The 22580-nt window shown below is 35.8% G+C and overlaps 3 protein-coding genes across 3 annotated transcripts; all 3 read left to right on the forward strand.

The window, feature by feature from the left end:
• The first annotated feature begins 3179 nt into the window (after positions 1 to 3179).
• Positions 3180 to 5654, forward strand: LOC126581880 (aspartyl protease family protein 2-like). Its single transcript, XM_050245806.1, has 2 exons — positions 3180 to 3327; positions 3744 to 5654. Exons 1-2 carry the CDS (start codon positions 3314 to 3316, stop codon positions 5443 to 5445), a joined length of 1716 nt encoding a protein of 571 aa, XP_050101763.1. The 5' UTR covers positions 3180 to 3313; the 3' UTR covers positions 5446 to 5654.
• Positions 5655 to 12995: 7341 nt separating this feature from the next.
• On the forward strand, positions 12996 to 15079 carry LOC126581883 (60S ribosomal protein L18a-2-like). Its single transcript, XM_050245812.1, has 4 exons — positions 12996 to 13190; positions 13382 to 13497; positions 14032 to 14095; positions 14563 to 15079. Exons 1-4 carry the CDS (start codon positions 13011 to 13013, stop codon positions 14902 to 14904), a joined length of 702 nt encoding a protein of 233 aa, XP_050101769.1. The 5' UTR covers positions 12996 to 13010; the 3' UTR covers positions 14905 to 15079.
• Positions 15080 to 17356: 2277 nt separating this feature from the next.
• Positions 17357 to 21316, forward strand: LOC126581881 (3-hydroxyisobutyryl-CoA hydrolase-like protein 5). Its single transcript, XM_050245807.1, has 16 exons — positions 17357 to 17555; positions 17713 to 17781; positions 17902 to 17985; positions 18480 to 18548; positions 18668 to 18731; positions 18812 to 18885; positions 18988 to 19071; positions 19163 to 19247; positions 19325 to 19410; positions 19677 to 19798; positions 19908 to 19968; positions 20070 to 20168; positions 20441 to 20542; positions 20659 to 20700; positions 20821 to 20927; positions 21036 to 21316. Exons 2-16 carry the CDS (start codon positions 17752 to 17754, stop codon positions 21088 to 21090), a joined length of 1164 nt encoding a protein of 387 aa, XP_050101764.1. The 5' UTR covers positions 17357 to 17555; positions 17713 to 17751; the 3' UTR covers positions 21091 to 21316.
• The last annotated feature ends 1264 nt before the right edge of the window (positions 21317 to 22580 follow it).

Here is a 22580-nt window from a genome sequence, read left to right on the forward strand (position 1 = left end):
TATTGTAATTAAATGTGATTTAGCAGCCTTTTTTTTCACCGCCCAAGGAATCTTAATCCTTAAAACTTCACCTTATGAATGAAGAGAATGAAAATCATTCGATTTAGTATCTCTAGCTAACTATATGATATCATGTCGATGTCGTAGTTGAACTTGAAAATTACCCAAAAAAAAAAGAGTCGAACAATTATATAACACTCATTTTAGGTCATTCCTAGTACCTTAGTTGAAAACTAATTAACTTCAAACTGGGTGTTGTATCTTCAGTTTTCAATGAGCATTCACCCATGTACCTCATGTTAGAGTTCGAATCCTCTATTTCTTTTGCCGTTCGGAAAAATGTACTCAGCATAAATATCTATATATATATGAGAATATAATAACGACTCAAAGCTAATGTTTTGGTCATTACACTATCTGAAATTTTATATAATCACTTTCAGTTTAAATAATGCAACAATCCTGTTGCAATGTGCAAATTATAGAAGACCTCTCACATCAAGATAACCTTCAAGTTCAACCACAGAAATGGTATATAGTTTGACCTAGATTCAAGCATATGCTTCATTATATAGTCTTTGTCACGAACTGCTCGTTAGGGAAGTCAAGGCTTTCATTAATTTACTGTTTATTATGTTAAAATACCTACACCATCCAAGTCATATTTCCCAACCAAGTCAACATATGTCTAAAAGAAAAAAGAATGTACATATGTGTATATTTGTTTGATAAATAAAATGTTCAGATAAAGAAAACTTCACTCTTTCGATTTCTGACGGGTGATTATTGTGGTCCAAACTCAGACGGATGAAAATTAAAAAAGTAATTATATGCATAAAGAGACATGCATAAATTGAAATAAAAAGTGATTATATATCTTTTTATATATAAGGAAAAATAAACAAATTTTATTACCAGACAACACTACACTATTGTGTGTGAGACTTCTATTAAAAATGGAAAATTAAGCATGCTTAGATAGTATGTATGTATGTATATCGATTAAGATGCCCGTGTTGCAGCTCCATGAAGAGATCTCTTAATCGCATTGCATGATTGACTGGTCACAATTATCTGATCAAAATTGTGATGCTACGTACCTTCTGAACAATGCTTAAGGAGTGTATGCTTTAAAGATCTGTAGAGAATCTTCTTTGTAATTTTTTAATTCTTTTAAAATGAAACGAGTGCATATGATTATAAAAAATAAAAAAATAAAAAAAAACTAATAGAAATTGCTTGAAAACTTTGAGTTTTAACAATAAGGACAAAATAAAGGGTAAAGTAAACCATATTTGATTTTTTAGTGTTTTATATGGTTTTTCGTTAAAATAAACAGTACTGCAGACTTTTCGTTAAAACTCCTTAAAAAAAAGAAAGGAAAAGAAAATAAACTTTGACTTCGCATGTCTGACAATTATTAATGAATTAAATAAGAAGGAATAGTTCTCCGCCATCGAAAGTGCCTTGACTTGATGATTGTTTTTGTTTATCGTATCATTTATAGAGAAACTATGTTTGTTAACATAAAAGATTACGCCAACAGAATCCTCTCCGGATCTTTTGGTGAGAATTCTGGAGATTCATAAATCGTGTCTGATTATCGTATATTGTACGATCAGTTTTTGTCAGGTACTGTTTGTATTTAATTTTAAATAAAAATATTTAAAAATGATTTCTGATCGCACAATGTACAATGAACGAATATAATTCACGGATCCCCGAAATCCTCACAAAGATGATTCGTATTCAAGATTACGGATAGATCGAGTTAGTTCTTAGAATTTAGTTAGCCGAAAAACATCATTTGATAACAACAAATTGTTCTGTTGAGTCATCAACCAAGAAGAATTAAATATTCACGAAAGCTTAGCATTTTTTTCATACATATGAAAGCTTAATTAGGATTAAGATTTATATCAAACATATTGACATTCTATTACTATTCCTTTTCGGGTTGGTTTGTCTTGATTTCTTGTATTCCCGACAGAACAACTTTTCAATTTTTGATCCAACAAGCGTTTAAGGCCTTCGAGTCATGAGTTATGTTTATCCAAGCCTTATAATGTGCTAGCTACATCGGCTTGACCTATGCATTATGGAATCAAAGTTTGGATCTGATTTGGGGAATGACAACCATCCGATTTGTTTTGTTGGGAGTTGACAACTGAGACATCCATAGGAGGATCTTGCTGAGTAAAGTTGTGTGATTTTTCATTTTGTCGTTTATTCAAGTCATCTTGTGTTTGTAATAACTTCAGAAACTCAATATAATTAAGTTGTCCGGTTTCTCATATAGGCGAGTTTTATAGTCTCTTACTATAGTTGAGTTGATTGAGTTTTTTTGGATCTATTGTTAAATGGTGTTTTGGGATGGTAAGGTGATTTACAAATGTGACATCCTTATCTACAAAATATAGATATAAGCATGTCATTTTTCTATCCCATAATTGATTTGAAAGCTTTCATCTCTCACATGATTTTCAGCACAAGATGCATTGGTTTTTATGAAACATTTGTCTTTTTTAATTTGTTGCCACATTTGAGATTATTATTTTGTAGCTTCAGATCTCTATTTACAAGTACCCTCCTATGGAGATCATGTTCTTCGTGATCCTGTATTCATCTTTTTCATAAATGAAATATGCCGTTGTCTTTAAAATGAATAAAACTTAAAAAATATTGACATAGAAATATGTCGTTTTCTTTGTTTAAATTCATAAACAAGAAAATTAGAATTTCCGTGTGAAAAAAAAAACTTGGAATTTAAGACCTCAAATTCTCAAGTTTAATATTCACGTAAATATGTGTCATTTCCAAATTTCTGCAAGTGAGAGTTTAAAAATAAAAAATTATGTATTCAAAATTCATTTTTCTTTTCAATTAACCAAATAAGAAAATTCAAAAGTCTAGAAATTAAAATTCTGGCATTTCTATTTTCGTCATTTTGAAATTCCTTAGTAATCTTAAATTTTCTCATCCAAACATAATGTAGGTTAACCAAATAAAAAAATTCACAAATAGATAAAAGTCCAACATTTCTATTTCCGTCATTTTAACTAATCTAATATTTTGGACGTTTTGTAATATAAAACAATTAAACCGTTTCCTAAAATATACGAAAGTAAATCAAAGTCAAGACTCAAAACCAAGACCACAGAGTTTTACAAAGTAAACCTAAAACACTTGTGAGAGAGACAGAGAGCGATAGATACAGTCATGGTGGTGCAGCCGCTAAGTGTGAAAACATAACGGTATATGAGAGTGCCGTGAGACAAATGAAGCAGGAAAGCGAGAGGAAAGAAGCAGAAAGATGAAGAAGACCAGGTAAGCACTTTGATTAAATATTAAAAATTCACAATTCCACATCCTCCTCTCCTCTCCTCTCCTCTGCTCTGGTATTTATTTCTTCTTCTTTTATTTTTATTTTTATCGAAACCGCGTTTTCAACTGCACCCTCATCTTTTGAAAAAACAAATCAAGACATTCAAAGTCTTTGACACTGATTCAAAGTATTTCCCAGAAACCCTTCCTATTTTTTTTTAGCTTTAAATTGAAGTTTTTTGGTTTCTGGGTGTTCCCTTCTTTGTTTTCATTCTTTTTCCATCGGAATTCTAGTCCCATCTGATTTTTCCGTTTCTGGGTTCTTCAAATTTTCATCCAAAGATTTGGACATTCAGCAAAGTTTAAATCTTTCTTGGTTTTTCTCCGATTTTTTTTTCTTCTCGATTTTATTCATGCAGGAATTTGAAACGAGAAGAAACCATCAGAATGGCTGTTAAGGCTTCAATCCTACTGGTTCTCCTTGTAATCTTCTCCTCCACTTTAGCAGCAATTGCCAGAGTTCACAATCACCGCAATCACAACTCAAATGCCTCCACTTTCGCCGGCATACAACTGCCGAAGCACATGAGCTTCAACGCCGTCTCCTCCTCATCCCACACCGGCTGCAGCCTCAGCAGCTCCAAAATACCCAACCAACCAGATTCAGCCATGGAAGAAGCTGAAGACTCCGACACCGACGAAGCAGCACCCGAATTGAACCCCCATAAACAGACCATGAAGCTCCACCTACGGCACAGATCACAGAACAAACAATCCGAAAGAAAAAGTTCAGTGATCGAGTCCACAGTCCGAGACTTAGTCAGAATTCAAACCCTCCACACAAGAATCGTCGAGAAGAAGAATCAGAACACATTTTCAAGGCTGCAGAAAGATAAGAAACCGAAGCACCACCAATCAAATCCGGTTGTAGCCCCAGCAGCCTCGCCGGAGTCCTACACCAACGAGCTCTCTGGCCAGCTTCAGGCCACGTTGAAGTCCGGCGTCAGCCTCGGCTCCGGCGAGTACTTCATGGATGTTTTCATCGGTACACCCCCTAAACACTTCTCTTTAATTCTCGACACTGGCAGTGACCTTAACTGGGTCCAATGCGCGCCGTGCCATGACTGCTTCGAGCAGCACGGTCCGCATTACGACCCCAAAGACTCAACTTCTTTTCTTGACATTAGCTGCAAGGATCCGCGGTGTCGATTAGTTTCGTCCCCGGATCCTCCGCAGCCCTGCAAGTCCGAAAATCAAACGTGTCCGTATTTCTACTGGTACGGAGACAGCTCCAACACCACCGGCGACTTCGCCCTCGAAACCTTTACCATCAACCTCACGTCATCGAACAAGGCGGAGTTCAAGAGGGTGGAGAATGTGATGTTTGGATGCGGCCATTGGAACAGAGGATTGTTCCATGGGGCTGCAGGGTTGCTAGGTCTTGGCAGAGGTCCTCTTTCCTTTGCTTCTCAGCTCCAATCGCTGTACGGCCACTCGTTTTCCTACTGCCTTGTGGATCGAAACAGCGATGCGAATGTCAGCAGCAAGTTGATTTTCGGGGAGGACAAGAACCTCTTGAGCCACCCGAAATTGACCTACACTTCCTTGGTGGGAGGGAAAGAAAACCCTGCTGATACATTCTACTATGTCGAGATAAAATCCATCATGGTCGGCGGAGAAGCGGTGGACATACCGGCTGAGACTTGGAAATTGTCGCCGGAGGGTGCGGGTGGGACAATCGTTGATTCCGGCACCACGTTGAGTTACTTTGCTGATCCAGCCTATCAAATTATCAAGGACGCTTTTGAGAAAAAGGTTAAAGGGTATCCAGTAGTGAATGACTTTCCATTTTTGGAACCTTGTTACAATGTGTCAGGTGTTGAGAAAATAGAGCTGCCGGAATTTGCGATTGTGTTTGCGGACGGAGCTGTGTGGGATTTCCCAGTTGAGAACTACTTCATCCAGATCGAACCGCAGGAAATCGTCTGCCTGGCGGTGTTGGGGACTCCGAAATCCGGCCTTTCGATCATCGGTAACTATCAGCAGCAGAATTTTCATATCCTCTATGATACAAAGAAGTCTAGGTTAGGATATGCACCCATGAAATGTGCTGATGTTTAGAAGGTGGGGAAAAATTGTAAGCATTTTTTTTTTCTTTAAGATTTTCCTTCTGACAAGGAGCATAGGTGACATACAGAAATTATATTAATTGTTTTTCTTCTTCTGATTTTTTGAAGTTTTAAGTGATTACATATTGATAGCTAGAAAGGGCTATAACCTGTATTTAAAAAAATAAAGAAATATTAATGCATTTTTTGCACATTTTTATACTGGTTCTTGTTATTGCCTTTTGATGTGTTTAATTTAATAGAAAATTTCATTTTAATCATTGAAAAATATGACTTATATACTATAACTTATGTAAGATTAAGATTTAATTTTCGTCCTTCATACATTTAGTCACCTTATTTATTAATTATATTTTGATGTTTTATGTTTCTTTTTCTTCCTAATTTTAATGTATCTATCACATTTATTTCTAATTTTCATTTCATTCCTCATAATTATTTTATTGCAGACATTTAGGTGAACTAATTTTTTTTATACAATATTTCGATATAATTAGTGTTCTTCATTTATTAATTTATTTAATATATTTTAGTATATTCATCGATACAAACATTTATGTACATTAATTCAATATAATATATTTCAGTACAGACATTCAGGTTCATACATTTCAGTACAAACTTTTAGGTTTATTATAATATATTTGGGTACATACATTTCCGTACAAAGAAGTCAATTTAATATATTTCGGTACAACCATTTATGTACACTTATGTATTTACATATTTTTCTTATGTAACACTAATTTCTTTTAATGTTTTCTCATTTGGGTTGATTTATAATTGGAAGAACTAAAATGTGCATATTAATAAAATCAAAATTTTAATGTGGAGACATTAAATAACAAACATAGAATATGAATTAAATAAAAGTACCCTTCAAAAGATTAAAATTAATATGTAATCTAACAACAAGTTTTTTTTTTTAACTTCAATATTTTTAAGGACTAATCTTAAAAACACCGTAGTTTGATTGAATGAATCATTCTTTCATGAACCAGTTATGAATGTCTTTATGTAAATAGAGATTTTGGAGGGAGGCTTATATTTAAAATTTAATTAATTTCTTGGTTTTAGACCTAGAATTCTTCGCTGCTTGTTGGCAGAAAGAAACACGTTACTCTGACGAATTTGGCTGTATTCCGTCTGTCAACTTTGATTTGATATTATGAAATTCTAATTCTTTCTTAACCTTTTATTTTTCTACGTTATTTTTGTTTATCTGGAAGCCTAACACTCTTTGGACTATATATTACTATGATGAATACCTGGTCAATTATTTAGGTGTATGGAAACTTTAACATATAGTGTGAATAAAACAAAGAACAATTCAACCGTTTGGTTTGGGCTGTCGTAACTTCTCTATTGATTTCAATTTATGTATATACATTTGATATTACAAATTTACAAGTATAATTAAGCTTACACAATTCAAAGGCGGTCTACATACATGACATCAATAGTTGACTTAAACTACCGCTACAAAACGTTAATTTTCGCATAACAATTTGTGATAATGCCTTGGATATATTTGTCATCGTAGAAGAAATGAATAGATTCCCATTTAGAGGACCATAGCTTTTGTCATAAGAGCCAAGTCAGCCTTGTTATGTTATGTAGAAAGAAATTTGCCAAATATTGCTTTGCAAGGTGGCTTATTGGAGAAGATCATCTGAAACCACAACCGATGCTAAGTCATCGTTGAGGGCTTCCAAGAGACCAATTTGACATGCCTTCTTCTTTTTCTCAAAACTGTCTGACCCACCATGTATTGTTGGAAATATGTCAACAATATATGATTATATATACTAATAATAAATGCGAATAAATATATTACAGAGAATAAACAAGATGAAATATTATTTAAGCAGAGAAACATAAGATCCAGGCTTGCGTACTGCAATGTCCTTGAAACAGAAATTTCGTCATACTCAGTGCTTGTAGTTCTACGAACGTCTACTTCATCAGGATTCAACGATCTAAGTTAGAATGTCAGTATGCTTGGTATATAGGGATTGATGATTTTCAGTATATTGAATGATATGCAGATGCATGTATTTATAGCGAGCATATGTCTGTTCGCAACAGACATGTTTTTGGGAGGCGATTGTTCAACGCAAATGGTGTGTTGCTTCATCTGTTTCTCAGATATGTTCATACGCTCTCAGACTTCATTTGAAAGGATGAGTGTTTTCTTAAAAAATAATTTAATTAAATTCGAATTTAATTAAAAAATAATTAATTAAAGAATTTAATTTTCAGAGCCTAAGAGCCCCAAGACCCATCTTTTGATAATTAATTATATATTAATTATAAATTAATTATTACATCCCAAAGCCCAACCCCAAGGGTGAACCAAATTCTATTCTCCAATGTCCATCACTTAAATCACTTTTTATAAGGGACAAAGCGTTATAAAGTGAGGAAACTTTGTGGTGGTGAGCAATGTGGGACAATAAAATTCCACTCAAATTTTCCAACAATACCCGACATTTGAGTTGAAATTTCATTCAAACACCACCAATTTACATATAACACCCCACGTTTGAATGCAAATATATGACTAGGCTGCCTAAAACTGAGAGAGAATAGACGTGATATGCATCGGGTGAAGTGTCTTTTGAGCTTGAACTTACCCTAGTGAGAACATATCGGGTTTACTTGGTGACGCAATGGATGTGGAAGATCTTGAACTGTTCACCGCAATAATAAACCGAGACAATATGCTACACACATATCATGTCTGCCACATGTCAATTCATACGGTTGTGTTCATTTTGGCCCTGAATAGATCCTGAATTTCGTAGGAGCTTTAGAGAATTTAGCCTTTTCAATTCTCATAAATGTGGCCCCATTTACTCCTATATAGGTGACATTAATTAAGAATAGTCTGCCATATTTCTCTTGATAACAAGATATTAATGTCATTAAATGTATAAAACATAAACCCTCAAACTCAACAGACAACACACATTTTATCATAAGAATGGGTAAGGTGTGTGTTCAACTTGTGAATCAAACTCAACCAGTTTGCCTATTGAACCTAGACCATGAGATCTCCAATCAGCTAGGTTAGGTTTCCGCCTAGTTCGATTCATTGAATTGTCTCGAGACTCATTCCCCTCGATGTAAATAATATTTGCTCTCTTGGTAGGCTTTTTGTTAAAGGATTAGCTATATTTTCCTTTGACTTTACATAATCAATGGATATTGTTCCATTGGAGAGCAACTTCTTAAGAATATTATGCCGATGCCTGATGTGTCGCGACTTTCCATTTTATACATGATTTTTGGCCCTTGATTGCGCGGCCATATTTTCACAATGTATACAAGAGCCCCAAAGGCCAAGACCCATCTTTTGATAATTAAGTATATGTTAATTATAATTAATTATATATTAATTATTACACCCCAAAGTACAAGAGCCCCAAGGGCCAAGACCCATCTTTTGATAATTAAGTATATGTTAATTATAATTAATTATATATTAATTATTACACCCCAAAGCCCAACTCCAAGGGTGAGTCCAATTCTATTCTCCGAGGTTTATCACTCCAATCACTTTTTATAAGAGATATTACAAATTTACAAGTATAATTAAGCTTACACAATTCAAAGGCGGTCTACATACATGACATCAATAGTTGACTTAAACTACCGCTACAAAACGTTAATTTTCGCATAACAATTTGTGATAATGCCTTGGATATATTTGTCATCGTAGAAGAAATGAATAGATTCCCATTTAGAGGACCATAGCTTTTGTCATAAGAGCCAAGTCAGCCTTGTTATGTTATGTAGAAAGAAATTTGCCAAATATTGCTTTGCAAGGTGGCTTATTGGAGAAGATCATCTGAAACCACAACCGATGCTAAGTCATCGTTGAGGGCTTCCAAGAGACCAATTTGACATGCCTTCTTCTTTTTCTCAAAACTGTCTGACCCACCATGTATTGTTGGAAATATGTCAACAATATATGATTATATATACTAATAATAAATGCGAATAAATATATTACAGAGAATAAACAAGATGAAATATTATTTAAGCAGAGAAACATAAGATCCAGGCTTGCGTACTGCAATGTCCTTGAAACAGAAATTTCGTCATACTCAGTGCTTGTAGTTCTACGAACGTCTACTTCATCAGGATTCAACGATCTAAGTTAGAATGTCAGTATGCTTGGTATATAGGGATTGATGATTTTCAGTATATTGAATGATATGCAGATGCATGTATTTATAGCGAGCATATGTCTGTTCGCAACAGACATGTTTTTGGGAGGCGATTGTTCAACGCAAATGGTGTGTTGCTTCATCTGTTTCTCAGATATGTTCATACGCTCTCAGACTTCATTTGAAAGGATGAGTGTTTTCTTAAAAAATAATTTAATTAAATTCGAATTTAATTAAAAAATAATTAATTAAAGAATTTAATTTTCAGAGCCTAAGAGCCCCAAGACCCATCTTTTGATAATTAATTATATATTAATTATAAATTAATTATTACATCCCAAAGCCCAACCCCAAGGGTGAACCAAATTCTATTCTCCAATGTCCATCACTTAAATCACTTTTTATAAGGGACAAAGCGTTATAAAGTGAGGAAACTTTGTGGTGGTGAGCAATGTGGGACAATAAAATTCCACTCAAATTTTCCAACAATACCCGACATTTGAGTTGAAATTTCATTCAAACACCACCAATTTACATATAACACCCCACGTTTGAATGCAAATATATGACTAGGCTGCCTAAAACTGAGAGAGAATAGACGTGATATGCATCGGGTGAAGTGTCTTTTGAGCTTGAACTTACCCTAGTGAGAACATATCGGGTTTACTTGGTGACGCAATGGATGTGGAAGATCTTGAACTGTTCACCGCAATAATAAACCGAGACAATATGCTACACACATATCATGTCTGCCACATGTCAATTCATACGGTTGTGTTCATTTTGGCCCTGAATAGATCCTGAATTTCGTAGGAGCTTTAGAGAATTTAGCCTTTTCAATTCTCATAAATGTGGCCCCATTTACTCCTATATAGGTGACATTAATTAAGAATAGTCTGCCATATTTCTCTTGATAACAAGATATTAATGTCATTAAATGTATAAAACATAAACCCTCAAACTCAACAGACAACACACATTTTATCATAAGAATGGGTAAGGTGTGTGTTCAACTTGTGAATCAAACTCAACCAGTTTGCCTATTGAACCTAGACCATGAGATCTCCAATCAGCTAGGTTAGGTTTCCGCCTAGTTCGATTCATTGAATTGTCTCGAGACTCATTCCCCTCGATGTAAATAATATTTGCTCTCTTGGTAGGCTTTTTGTTAAAGGATTAGCTATATTTTCCTTTGACTTTACATAATCAATGGATATTGTTCCATTGGAGAGCAACTTCTTAAGAATATTATGCCGATGCCTGATGTGTCGCGACTTTCCATTTTATACATGATTTTTGGCCCTTGATTGCGCGGCCATATTTTCACAATGTATACAAGAGCCCCAAAGGCCAAGACCCATCTTTTGATAATTAAGTATATGTTAATTATAATTAATTATATATTAATTATTACACCCCAAAGTACAAGAGCCCCAAGGGCCAAGACCCATCTTTTGATAATTAAGTATATGTTAATTATAATTAATTATATATTAATTATTACACCCCAAAGCCCAACTCCAAGGGTGAGTCCAATTCTATTCTCCGAGGTTTATCACTCCAATCACTTTTTATAAGAGATAAAGCCTTATAAAGAGAAGAAACCTTGTGATGGTGAGTAATGTGGGACAATGAAATTCTACTCAAAATTTTCAACATGCATTAGTGGCTTCACCGCCATAGCGCTCCTCAGCTCCTATTGTAACGGTGTTATCTCCAACTTTGTTACTTGAAGACCTTGACATGTCTAAAATTGGATGAGGGCAAGCCAAGTGAGATTTGACAATGAAAAGGTTTTGAGGCGACTCTAGCAAGTCGAAATGTTCAGAAGGTTACCTGTTAAAGTTGACACGTAACATGAATACGTAGGGCATTAGGACTTGCATTTTCTTGCCTTTAATTGCAAGGTACAAAGCATCATGACTCATAACTATCTGTCTCTGCAAGTTGGGATTCGGGGTCCGAGAAGACGAGACCAATCAACTAACTATTTTCAATGCTTCTGACTAGAAGTCAAGGGTTTCCATTAACATTCACAAGCTAGACCTGTCTGTAGAGATCAATTTACATGAAACGAATTTTACCGACATAACATTTCATTTTAATAACATAATGTTAAAAAATTACACATAAAAATTGTATTATTAGAGCGAAACGCTACGATGGTTGTGAATCTATTCTATATAAGTGTTTCTCTTGCTTTCATGCTCTTGTTTGTGGCTTTCTCCAAAGGCAAATTCTTATATATGTAACCCAATATTTATGTCTCTCTTTTATATCTCTCGTGACCAGTGTGTAAATTGAGTGATACAGAAGAGGGAATAAACAACCAGTTAAACGCTAGAATGTGCACCCTACTAGAAATGTTTGGGAAAATGAGCAATACGACACCCTTAATATTCCAAAATTAACACCAAGTTGTAATCGCTATGGACGCAAAAAGAAGAGGTTCTCCTTTACTTAATTTTAATTTTTAGAGAAGCATGTTAAATCTCTCTCCCTACGAAGGACACAATTATAATATAACGACAACACAACGATGACTTAATGACGATATAATAAACATATTTTGACATTTTGTTGTAGAAATTATCAGTGATTATTGTATCATCATTATATCATCGTTGTGTTGTCGTTATATTATCGTTATGTCGTCAATATATAATCAATATACGACAGTTACTTATCATTTCCGTAAATGTTATTATGCAAGTAAAGAATAGTCTCGTCTTTTTACATCCATATTTTTGTTTTTGAAAACGGTCATTGTTTTATCTATCACAACTTGGAGTCATTTTTGTAAGGGGTGTGTTATCTACACTTTTTTTTTTACTTTTCACACACCATCTTAATTTCCAGCCGCCAGATCGAATGAATTGAAGAAGATCAAAGGATAAAAATTAATAAAGAGTGTATGAGAAGTAAAAAGTGGTGATGGATATTACACCCCTTTTTGTAATAGCAAATTTTAGGGTGTCATTTTTGTGCATTTCCCATACATTTGCCTCTCAACGCATGGAAAATAATGGGCTACTTGAGTCCTATGAAAGTTCAATGAAACCTAGCCCAGCCCACACTCAGGAGTCGGAAAACAAATCAAAACCATGATGGGCTACTTGAGTCCAATCAAAATTCATGGGAAGATTTGACCAGGAAAGGGAATCAAATCAACTAGTCCTTTTTTTAGTTAATTTAATTTTTATTTTTTAGTATTTGATTATAAATTTCAATAAGAGACTTGTAATCTTCTGATATTTTAGTAATGCAAGAAACTCGAAAATCCAATTTCGTTCCGACTTATATATTTTTGGGCATGAATTAAAATATTGGGCCCATAAAATATGGGCTTTTGTCAGCAGAAAAATTAAAGTTGGGCTTCTACATGAACTTTGAAGGCCCATACACACCAACCAGAGGAATTAGGGTTTTTAAACCTTCGCTTGTTATAGAGTTGTGGAAGACAAACTGCTCTCGCAGCCAGCAGCCGTCAGCAGTCAGCAGCCAGAGTAGCCAGAGCAGCGGCGTCTCTCTCCCTCATCGCAAAAAAATGGGTGTTTTCAGGGTGAGCTGCAATGATCCTACTCTCTCGATCTTATCTTTCACAACCCAGTTTTTGTTTTCAGAAATCAATTTCCATGCTTTCATTATTTTTGTGATTTTATTTCGTTTTCAATCGTTTTTTTTTAGCTTTTTGGTTTCTGAAAACATGGATTTGGAGAGATTAAAATGGTGGGTTTTGTTTTGTGGGAACAGTTTCACCAGTACCAGGTGGTGGGGAGAGCCCTCCCGACTGAGAAGGATGAGCATCCCAAGATCTACCGGATGAAGCTCTGGGCCACCAATGAGGTCCGTGCCAAATCCAAGTTCTGGTAAGAGCTTTTTCATCTGTTTATTTTATTTAGTTGCTGAAAAATATTGGAAATGGAAAAAGATTTAATTTTTAATCTTAAGATTTTTGACAAATTTAGGATTTATGACACCAGATAAACTAAACCCACACTTGACCATGCCTGCGAATCTTACTAATTTGTATTTGGTATTATCTTTTTTTTTTTTTTTAAATTTCTGAATGGTGTATATCAAAGTATAACAAGGAAAGTGAAAAACTTGTTTGAGAACCATGGAAAGTGAGAAACTTGTTTGCACTTGTGAGATAAACCAACTGATTGCATTTTGAATTTACTATAGAATGATAGTAGGGGCCAGGAAGTCGAGTCCTAGAATGGTTGTTGTCATGTTTGTTTTGATCTTGGCCTGCCTGTAAACCGAAAAGCGATAGAAATATATAAATTTGTATAAGATTAATCAAATTTTCATTGTTCACTCGCGCGTCAACTTCTGTTATGTTTTCGGGGTTTCAATCTGATTGGGTGTTGTTCTCTTGTTTGATTTTATTTTATTAGGTACTTCTTGAGGAAGTTGAAGAAAGTGAAGAAAAGCAATGGACAAGTTTTGGCCATCAATGAGGTATGCATTTTATGTTTCTGTCATCTCTCGTGTACTCTATATGAACCAACATGATCTAATTTGTTGTTTTGCCTAATGTTTGCTGGCTTCTTAAGCTGGGCTGTAGTTCATATAAAAATTCAGTCTAGTTTGATTGTTTATGCTTAACCTAGAACTGAATTGACTGTGAACCCAATTTGTAATAATGTTTCATATATTGTTATGATAAAAGTTTATGGTTTTTATTCCTTAGATATATGCTTATATTATGCGATGGCAGCTTCTGTATTAAGGTTTCAAATTAAGATTTAACTTTTAATATATTGTTGCCGGTTAATATATTGGATGATGTGTTACTTCTGTTGTATTATTGCAGACACTAAGTTGAACATATTGACAATGAGATGAACTGTTTGCTAGTGTTCTTTACCGTGTAATATTCAGGGTATTTGGGTTGAAAAGAGTAATTCTGATATTGTTGATTGCAGATTTTTGAGAAATATCCAACTACCATCAAGAACTATGGAATCTGGCTTCGATATCAGAGCCGAACTGGTTATCACAACATGTACAAGGAGTACCGAGACACAACTCTCAATGGTGCTGTTGAAGCCATGTACACTGAGTTGGCATCTCGTCACAGGGTGAGGTTTCCGTGCATCCAAATCATCAAGACAGCTACCATCCCAGCAAAACTCTGCAAGAGGGAGAGCACCAAGCAGTTCCATAACTCCAAGATCAAGTTCCCGTTGGTGTTCAGGAAGGTTAGGCCCCCATCCAGGAAGCTCAAGACGACATACAAGGCATCCAGGCCCAACCTCTTTATGTAATCTTGTTACCTCCTGCGGGTTCCCTTCCTCCGAAGGCTTTGCATTTTAATTAGCTAAACCAGTTATGCAAGTTTTGTTTTGTGGGAGTGAACATCCTTTTTTCTATCATCTGCGATGTTACAGTTTCGACGTGTCTTTACAAGTTTATAATGACTTTAATGAGCTTGGTGTTTTATTTTATGCTTGCAATTTCGTCTATGATGCTTCGCTTTCGCTCTGATTTCGTTAATGCATACGCCATGCTGCATGTAATCTGCATTTGCAGATGAACATATCATGGACAATGTTTCACTCGATTTGTATCTTGCTAAGATTTCCCAGCAACTAAGTGGAGGGATGCAGCGAACATTTTCGCACTCAAACGTCTTGAGTTTGAATTTCCGCCTTCACCAAATATCATTTGATCAAATGACAACTACATGTATGAAAATCAGACAATGTGCTATATAAAACAAAGTAAAGAAACGCTTCAGCACATGTATCAAACACAATCTTCGGTGAAAGCTATAGGCCGGTCTCCGTGCTCAATCATAAATAGATAAACCGACGAGTGGGATAGGAATCTAATTCTCCACCGAACCGCAGGAGATAGTTGCCCATCATACGGCTCACCAACTTCACTTGTATCAAACTGTGATTTATTTTTTAGAAAGAACGATTGTTTAAACGGAGATAATCAAGTTTTCCTCGAACCAAAATACCAAAAGAATACAGTGATTTCCGCACTCTTTTTGCACACCCTATTTATTTCTAGATTTTGTATTAAATAAATAAAAAAAGAATTAAATGGCATAAATAAGTAGAGGTGTAATGAAGTCAAAGGATAAAAACCATGGTGTAGTCGTTGGTGGCGGCGGTGGTGATAGTTGGATGTGGTGGTGGGTAGATATTAGACGCATTTGCTTACTCTCTCCCTACCAAACCAAAACATATGCTCTCTCTCTCTCTACCAAACCAGTTACTTGGGTTGCTAACGGAAAACTTAACGGATGTATGAAACTGTCCCAAAATCAAGACTTGAGTTATGACTTTGGGATGTAAAAAACTTCATGTACCAAATGTTGAAAACCACGAAACTTCATAGTAGTAAATTGAGATTAACCCATGAAATAAGGAACCACTAATAAATCAATAACCAAAACCAAGAGTCATATACTACTCTAGTAATAGCATTGTCCAATCAAGTATTTAGCATTAGCATCTGACAATGCCATGGAAAAATGTAGAACCACGCAGTAGTTTTAGAGCTCCAATTATCTACACAAACTTAGGCTACAACACATTCAAATTCAGCAATGCTCTTCAAGTGTAGGACAAATATGGCATACAAATATGCAAATGTATCTGGCCTCAATTAGGGAATAACATTGATACTTATAAAACAAACCCAACTCTTACATTTCTAAAGAGAACCAAATTGAGGTTAGGATTTCAAGGTTCTTCCCTAAATATGCAACCAATCCTTCTTGCCCAGTTCCGATTCAACTCCTAAACAATACAATGAGTATCATCTTAAATATTCATGCAAAATACCAAATTAAAATTCGAAATCAAGAACTGATCCCAAAACTGAAAGTTAACACCTTGGAAAAAAAAAACTTACACTAGAGGAGAGCCCACAGTGAAAGAATCATTATTTTCACTTGGGTCGAGGCCAGGTTCCAGCGGGGTTGGCCAAAATCAGGGGAAAGTCACCGGAAAACGTCAATAGGTTTGGACCTTGTTTTCTTTGTGCACTGGTTTGCAAAGGGTGAGTATGGTATCAGATTGAAGACGGCTTTGCTACGAAAGTATACCTTCCGGCCTCGTGTGATTTCATTATTGTATGAGGAAGTTATGTTGAAAATAGTTTGCAAGGGGTGAAGTCAGTAAAGGAGGAAGTTATGTAAAATTTTTCTGGTTTCAAGTTCCAATTTTTACTACGCTTGTACTTAATCGTTTGTAATAACGGGATACGTAATAAATAGTGAAATTTCAAGGACGAGATTTCACACCTCAGGCCTAGCCCTCAGTTGGAGACGGTTTTTTCGACCCTCTAGACTCTTCGGTTGAAGATGGTCTAAGTGGAGGGATGCAGCGAACATTTACGTACCTCAAACGCCTTGAGTTTGAATTTCCGCCTTCACCAATATCATTTGATAAGATGACAACTACATGTATGAAAATCAGACAATATGTTAAATAAAACAAAGTAAAGAAACACTTCAGCACATATATCAAACTGTTATTTATCTTCTAGAAAGAACGATTCTTTAAATGTAGATAATCAAGTTATCCTCGAACCAAAATACGAAAAGAATAGAGTGATTTCCACATTTTTTTTAGACATCCTATTTATTTCTGAATTTTGTATTAAATAAATAAAAAAAGAATTAAATGGCGTAAATAAGTAGAGGTGTAATGAAGTCAAAGGATAGTTGAATGTGGTGGTGGGTAGATATTAGACGCATTTGCTCGCTTTCTCCCTACCAAACCAAAACATATGCTCTCTCTCTACCAAACCAAATTATATGCTCTCTCTCTCTCTCTCTCTCTCTCTCTCTACCAGACCAGTTGCTTGGGTTGCCATCAACAACAACACATTAATAACCCCATCACCTTCTCTTCACAACCCAACTTTCCTCTTTGCAACTTCTTCTTCTCCTGATAACGTAAGTTGTCATTGTTCGTTTGATAAATTGTTTCTGTTTCGGCTTTCATCTCAAAATTTTGAACTTCAGTGCTCCTAATTCTGGAACTAATTATCTTAATTATCTGGGATTAAACAGTTCATATTTTCCTCACTTTCTCATTAATTTGTTTGTACAGTTTGTTGGATTATAACCCGCGAGTTAATTATTCGTTTAAATGGCTCAGGAAGTTGTAACTTCTGATGAGGTAATCTACCTTGTGCATTCCTAATTGCCTGAATCAAAAGAGAAACTTTGTTCTTTTACTTTTGCTAAATTACCGCCTGCGAATTACTTGATGCGTGTGTTTGTGGGAATAATTTTTTAGGTTCTTGTTGGAGAAGAAATAGAGCGGGTGAGGTTGATCACACTGAACAGGCCTCGTCAATTGAATGTCATCTCATCCAAAGTGGTACGTTAAATAAAGTCGATATGCTCCTATTTGTGCTTTCGGTAGGGTTGGGATACGATACGTGCCCAATACGTGCCGATATGCTCCGGATACGTATCTGAACGCATCCGTTGACCAGAGGAGGTGGGGGGGACAGATATCTGTGTAGAAGAGAGATCTGCAATTGGAAAGAAGGTGACGGCGGCAGATTTTATTGTGCTAGGTACTTAGGGATTTTTTTGAAGTCACGTGATATTTTTTTCTCAAACCAGGCTTTCTGTTTTATGAGAAAATAATGCCATATATATTTATATTTAATATTACAAAATAACGCATATTTTTTAGCATCCATGCCGTAATATTTATATACAATTATTAATATATATTCATGCATATCTTTAATTAACGTATCCATGCCGTATCGTATCCCAATATTTAGAAAATAGTAGTATCGTCGTATTTGTATCCGTATCCATGCTACATAGGTTCTTAATTTAGTTTTTTACTGCAATCAGGTTTCTTTGCTAGCTGAGTACTTGGAAAAGTGGGAAAAAGATGACAATGCTGAGCTTGTAATTATCAAGGTTAGTTCCAACGATCCCGGAATCTTGAACTTCCTACGAAGCAGTTCAACTTCGGCTACAAACATAACAATACAGATTTTAGGCCTAGCCACTTGACATGCTCTGGTGTTCTTGTGTAGGGATCAGGCCGAGCTTTTTCAGCTGGCGGGGACTTGAAAATGTTCTATGACGGCAGGAAATCAAGTAAGCGCTCTCTTTTTCGAAAATATTTAAGTTCCTAATGTATACCGAAAGTGAACTTGCTCATAAATCTCTTTTGGCAGAGGATTCCTGCCTTGAAGTTGTTTACAGAATGTATTGGCTTTGCTACCACATTCATACTTACAAGAAAACACAGGTAATGCTTCAAAAGAAAGTAATCCTAGCTTTCGTGTGATGCATATATTTAAAGTTTACGTCGTTGTTGAAGGTATCACCGAAACATTCATGTTATGGTTAGGTGGCTCTGGTCCACGGAATTTCAATGGGTGGAGGCGCATCTTTGATGGTCCCAATGAAGTTCTCAGTAGTCACTGAAAAAACTGTGAGTAACATCTCTATCTTTGGTGTTCATCGGCTTGATATCTATTTCTGCACAGTGACATCAAAACTTTCTGTGGTATATTTCATGATAGGTTTTTTCCACTCCAGAAGCTAGTATTGGATTTCATACAGATTGCGGTTTCTCATATATGCATTCCCATCTTCCTGGGTTTCTCGGTAAGCATGCTGAAAAAAGGAAAACAAAGTTTCCAGCATTTTTTCGGAAACTGATTGATATCATGTGGGGAATGCAGGGGAGTTTTTGGGCTTAACAGGAGCAAGACTGAATGGTAAGGAACTGGTTGCGGTTGGACTGGCAACCCATTTTGTCCCTCTTGAGGTAATTTTCTGACTCTTCACTATAGTTTTTCCCCTTCTCACTCTTCACTATAGTTTTTTCCCCACCGAAAACCAAGTCTTGGAAAGTTGGAAGGATTGCCTCAGAAGATTTGAAAATCTAAATGACTGCATTTTACCTTACTACATTTTCTATGGTTGTTTTGAGTCATCGGTAACGATATCAGCTAAGTTGATTTCAGTCTTCTTTGTAGTTATTATATCAAACTGAAATTTTATATTGAATGGGTTTTGTACAATGTACATCAGAAATTATCCGATCTAGAGAAGCGTTTGATAAGTTTGAACTCCGGAAATGAGAACGCGGTCAAAGCTGCAATTGAAGAATTTTCTGTGGAAGTCAAGCCTGATGAAGAAAGTGTTTTAAACAAGTAAAAAAATCTTACTAGCTGATTCTTAATTTCTAGTTCTACTTCAATCCTTTGAATCAACATACTAAGCTCCTTATGTCGATATCATTATGCTTTCCTCCCCTTACAGGCAGTCAATAATTGACGAGTGCTTCTCCAAAGATACAGTGGCTGAGATTATACAATCATTTGTAAGTTGCTTTTTCTCATTTCTTAATTAACAGATAAACGAACAATTATAGATTCATGCATTTTCTCAAGCATAAATTCAACAAATGTGTTTGTTTCCCAGGAAGTAGAGGCAAAGAAAGAAGGAAATGGATGGATAGGTCCACATCTCAAGGGCTTAAAAAGATCATCCCCTACGGGATTGAGAATAACACTGAGATCGGTACGATTTCTTGCAGTTTGATCAGATGCATATTGCGTTTTGAGTCCTCGTGGCCATGGTATTGTTTGGTTAGGGGGGAATTTTCGTGTGTTTTTGGTTAATGCAAGCCTGAAAGGATTTATGTTTTAAGACTCACCTAAAGATGCATCATCTGTTGTGGTCTGTGTCTCTCTTGATTTGAACATCCACGGGAATCCAACCCATGCGTAATTCGTTTTGCTTTCGATAGATGCATTGCGTGCTTAAGTTGCCTCTGCCATTTTATTCTCCAGATTCGAGAAGGCAGGAAGCAAACGTTGCCTGAATCTCTGAAGAAGGAATTTAGACTCACAATAAATATACTGCGGTCCAAAATTTCTGAGGATGTTTATGAGGTAATTGTTGTATAACGATAACTAACTAGACCATATTACTATGGACATTCCTACGCTGAATATACCATCTCGCTCCCTGCTTCCGGAGTGTACTAATCTTGTATTTTGATATGAAGGGTATTAGAGCTCTCACTATTGACAAGGATAATGCTCCCAAGGTAATCCCTCTCTTTCCATTAATCGTTTACCGGTTCTATGTGTTACGACCAGAGATCAAATTATCTAAAGATTACAGTCACATCTAAAGACGAGAAAATGTGTATTGTTGTTGGTTGTAGTGGAACCCGCCGTCTCTTGACAATGTGGTGGATAAGAAACTAGACCAGGTCTTCCAGCCGTTCGAAGAAGATTTGGAGCTCCAGATAAAGGAACAGGAAGAAAACAGGTAAATGCGGCTTCGTATCTCTTGTATCTGAACAACGCTGTGGCTAATCGGTAGTTCAACGGAAGAAAAGAAAGAATGACGAGTACGCTTTTATTTACTGAATTGCAGGTGGGATGGCAAGTATGAGAATTCAGCTTATGCATCCCTGAAGGTGACCGAGTAAACAAGATGCATATCTGGTCACGGTTGAGCTTGTTCCTTAAAAGTATTATCTTATGTCATTAGCGCAAGTATCGACGTTTTGTGTTGCATTTCTTCCAGCCTATTTGCATGAGTTGTTCGCCTTGATGAAAACCGTTGTAATGTAATTCAGATTCGGAGTATCGATTATCCATCCGAGACTCTGATAACATAATGTAATAAACTAGAGTGTTTCCCTTGTTCTGGCAGGATAGATATCAAATGTGGTCACAGACGAGCGGAAAAAAGAGCGGGAAATTTGGAAAAACACGACTAAAATTCATGAAATCCTTTTTGTAGTACCAAAACTAAACTATGATCATATGACATAAACTGATGGCCCCAATTCACAAATGCTTACAATATATCGTGTATGAAACTGAAACTCCTTCGCCTTAAAACATATTCATCCTGTCGTGTACAATGTCAAGAATATGCACACGCATCGTCGACAAGAATAAATTTAAAACAAAGGGATAGGATGGAGGCAGAAAAAACTAAGAAACGAATCGGTCCCTAAAAGTGTGAAAATTTGATGAAGCTGCAACATTTTGTGAGAGAGTCAATTTGAGTCGACCAAGCAATTCACCATCTTTCGCTTGAGAGGCAGCATCAGCAGCTTCCTTGGCCATGCCAATCCGGAGAATACTTCGCTTTAAATGGACATGTGGTGTGCCCAGGGAGTCCGGCTGCTGTAAAAATCGCCAGCCTTGCTTGGCTAGTAGTGCCAAATTGCAGGCATGTAAATCTTGAAATCCCAATCCTCCTTTTGATATATTATGGGTCGAATTTGGTTAAGAAACAATTGAGTTACGAAGCTTTGAAAATTGTCCAAACTTCTGGCCAACAGCTCCGGGATACTTAACGGAGTTTTTAACGGAATGACCAAAATAATGAATGGTGGAAAATCTCAGGGACCACTTTTATCGATTTGAAATGTTAGGGACCAAAATGATGAATTATGCAAATCTCATGGACCATTTTGGTTATTTAGCTTTTTCTTTTTCTGTGGGTCAACCCTCACCCAAAATGCCATCAGTTGGTATGTTAAAATCAAATGTGACATGTCAACATTAGCTAGGAACTTTTATGATTGGTTCATGTGATATTCTGATGTATCCCTCCTTTAGTATGTGGTAATTATAAAACAGCATATCTCATCATGGTTCTTCTTACGTACAGCCTGTTAAGGATGTTTAACATCCTAATCCTATCAATTATCTGCAAATCACTGCAGTAAAACTGTGTTTCAAAATCAACGACTTTTCCTAAACTTTGTTATTTTAAATTTCAAAATCAACATTTTCTAAATTTTGTTTCAAATAATCAATTAAGATTTGGTTTTCACATAGGGAATTGTTATTAGTACTACAAAAATCTCATTCTACACTCCTCCCAAGTGTATTTTTCTAATTATAGAAAGTTTGAAGTGTCAAATAAGATTTTTGAAGTGCTAATTGTTTTAAATAATTC

Source organism: Malus sylvestris, chromosome 9 (genome assembly GCF_916048215.2).
Source record: "Malus sylvestris chromosome 9, drMalSylv7.2, whole genome shotgun sequence".
Taxonomy (NCBI): domain Eukaryota; kingdom Viridiplantae; phylum Streptophyta; class Magnoliopsida; order Rosales; family Rosaceae; genus Malus; species Malus sylvestris.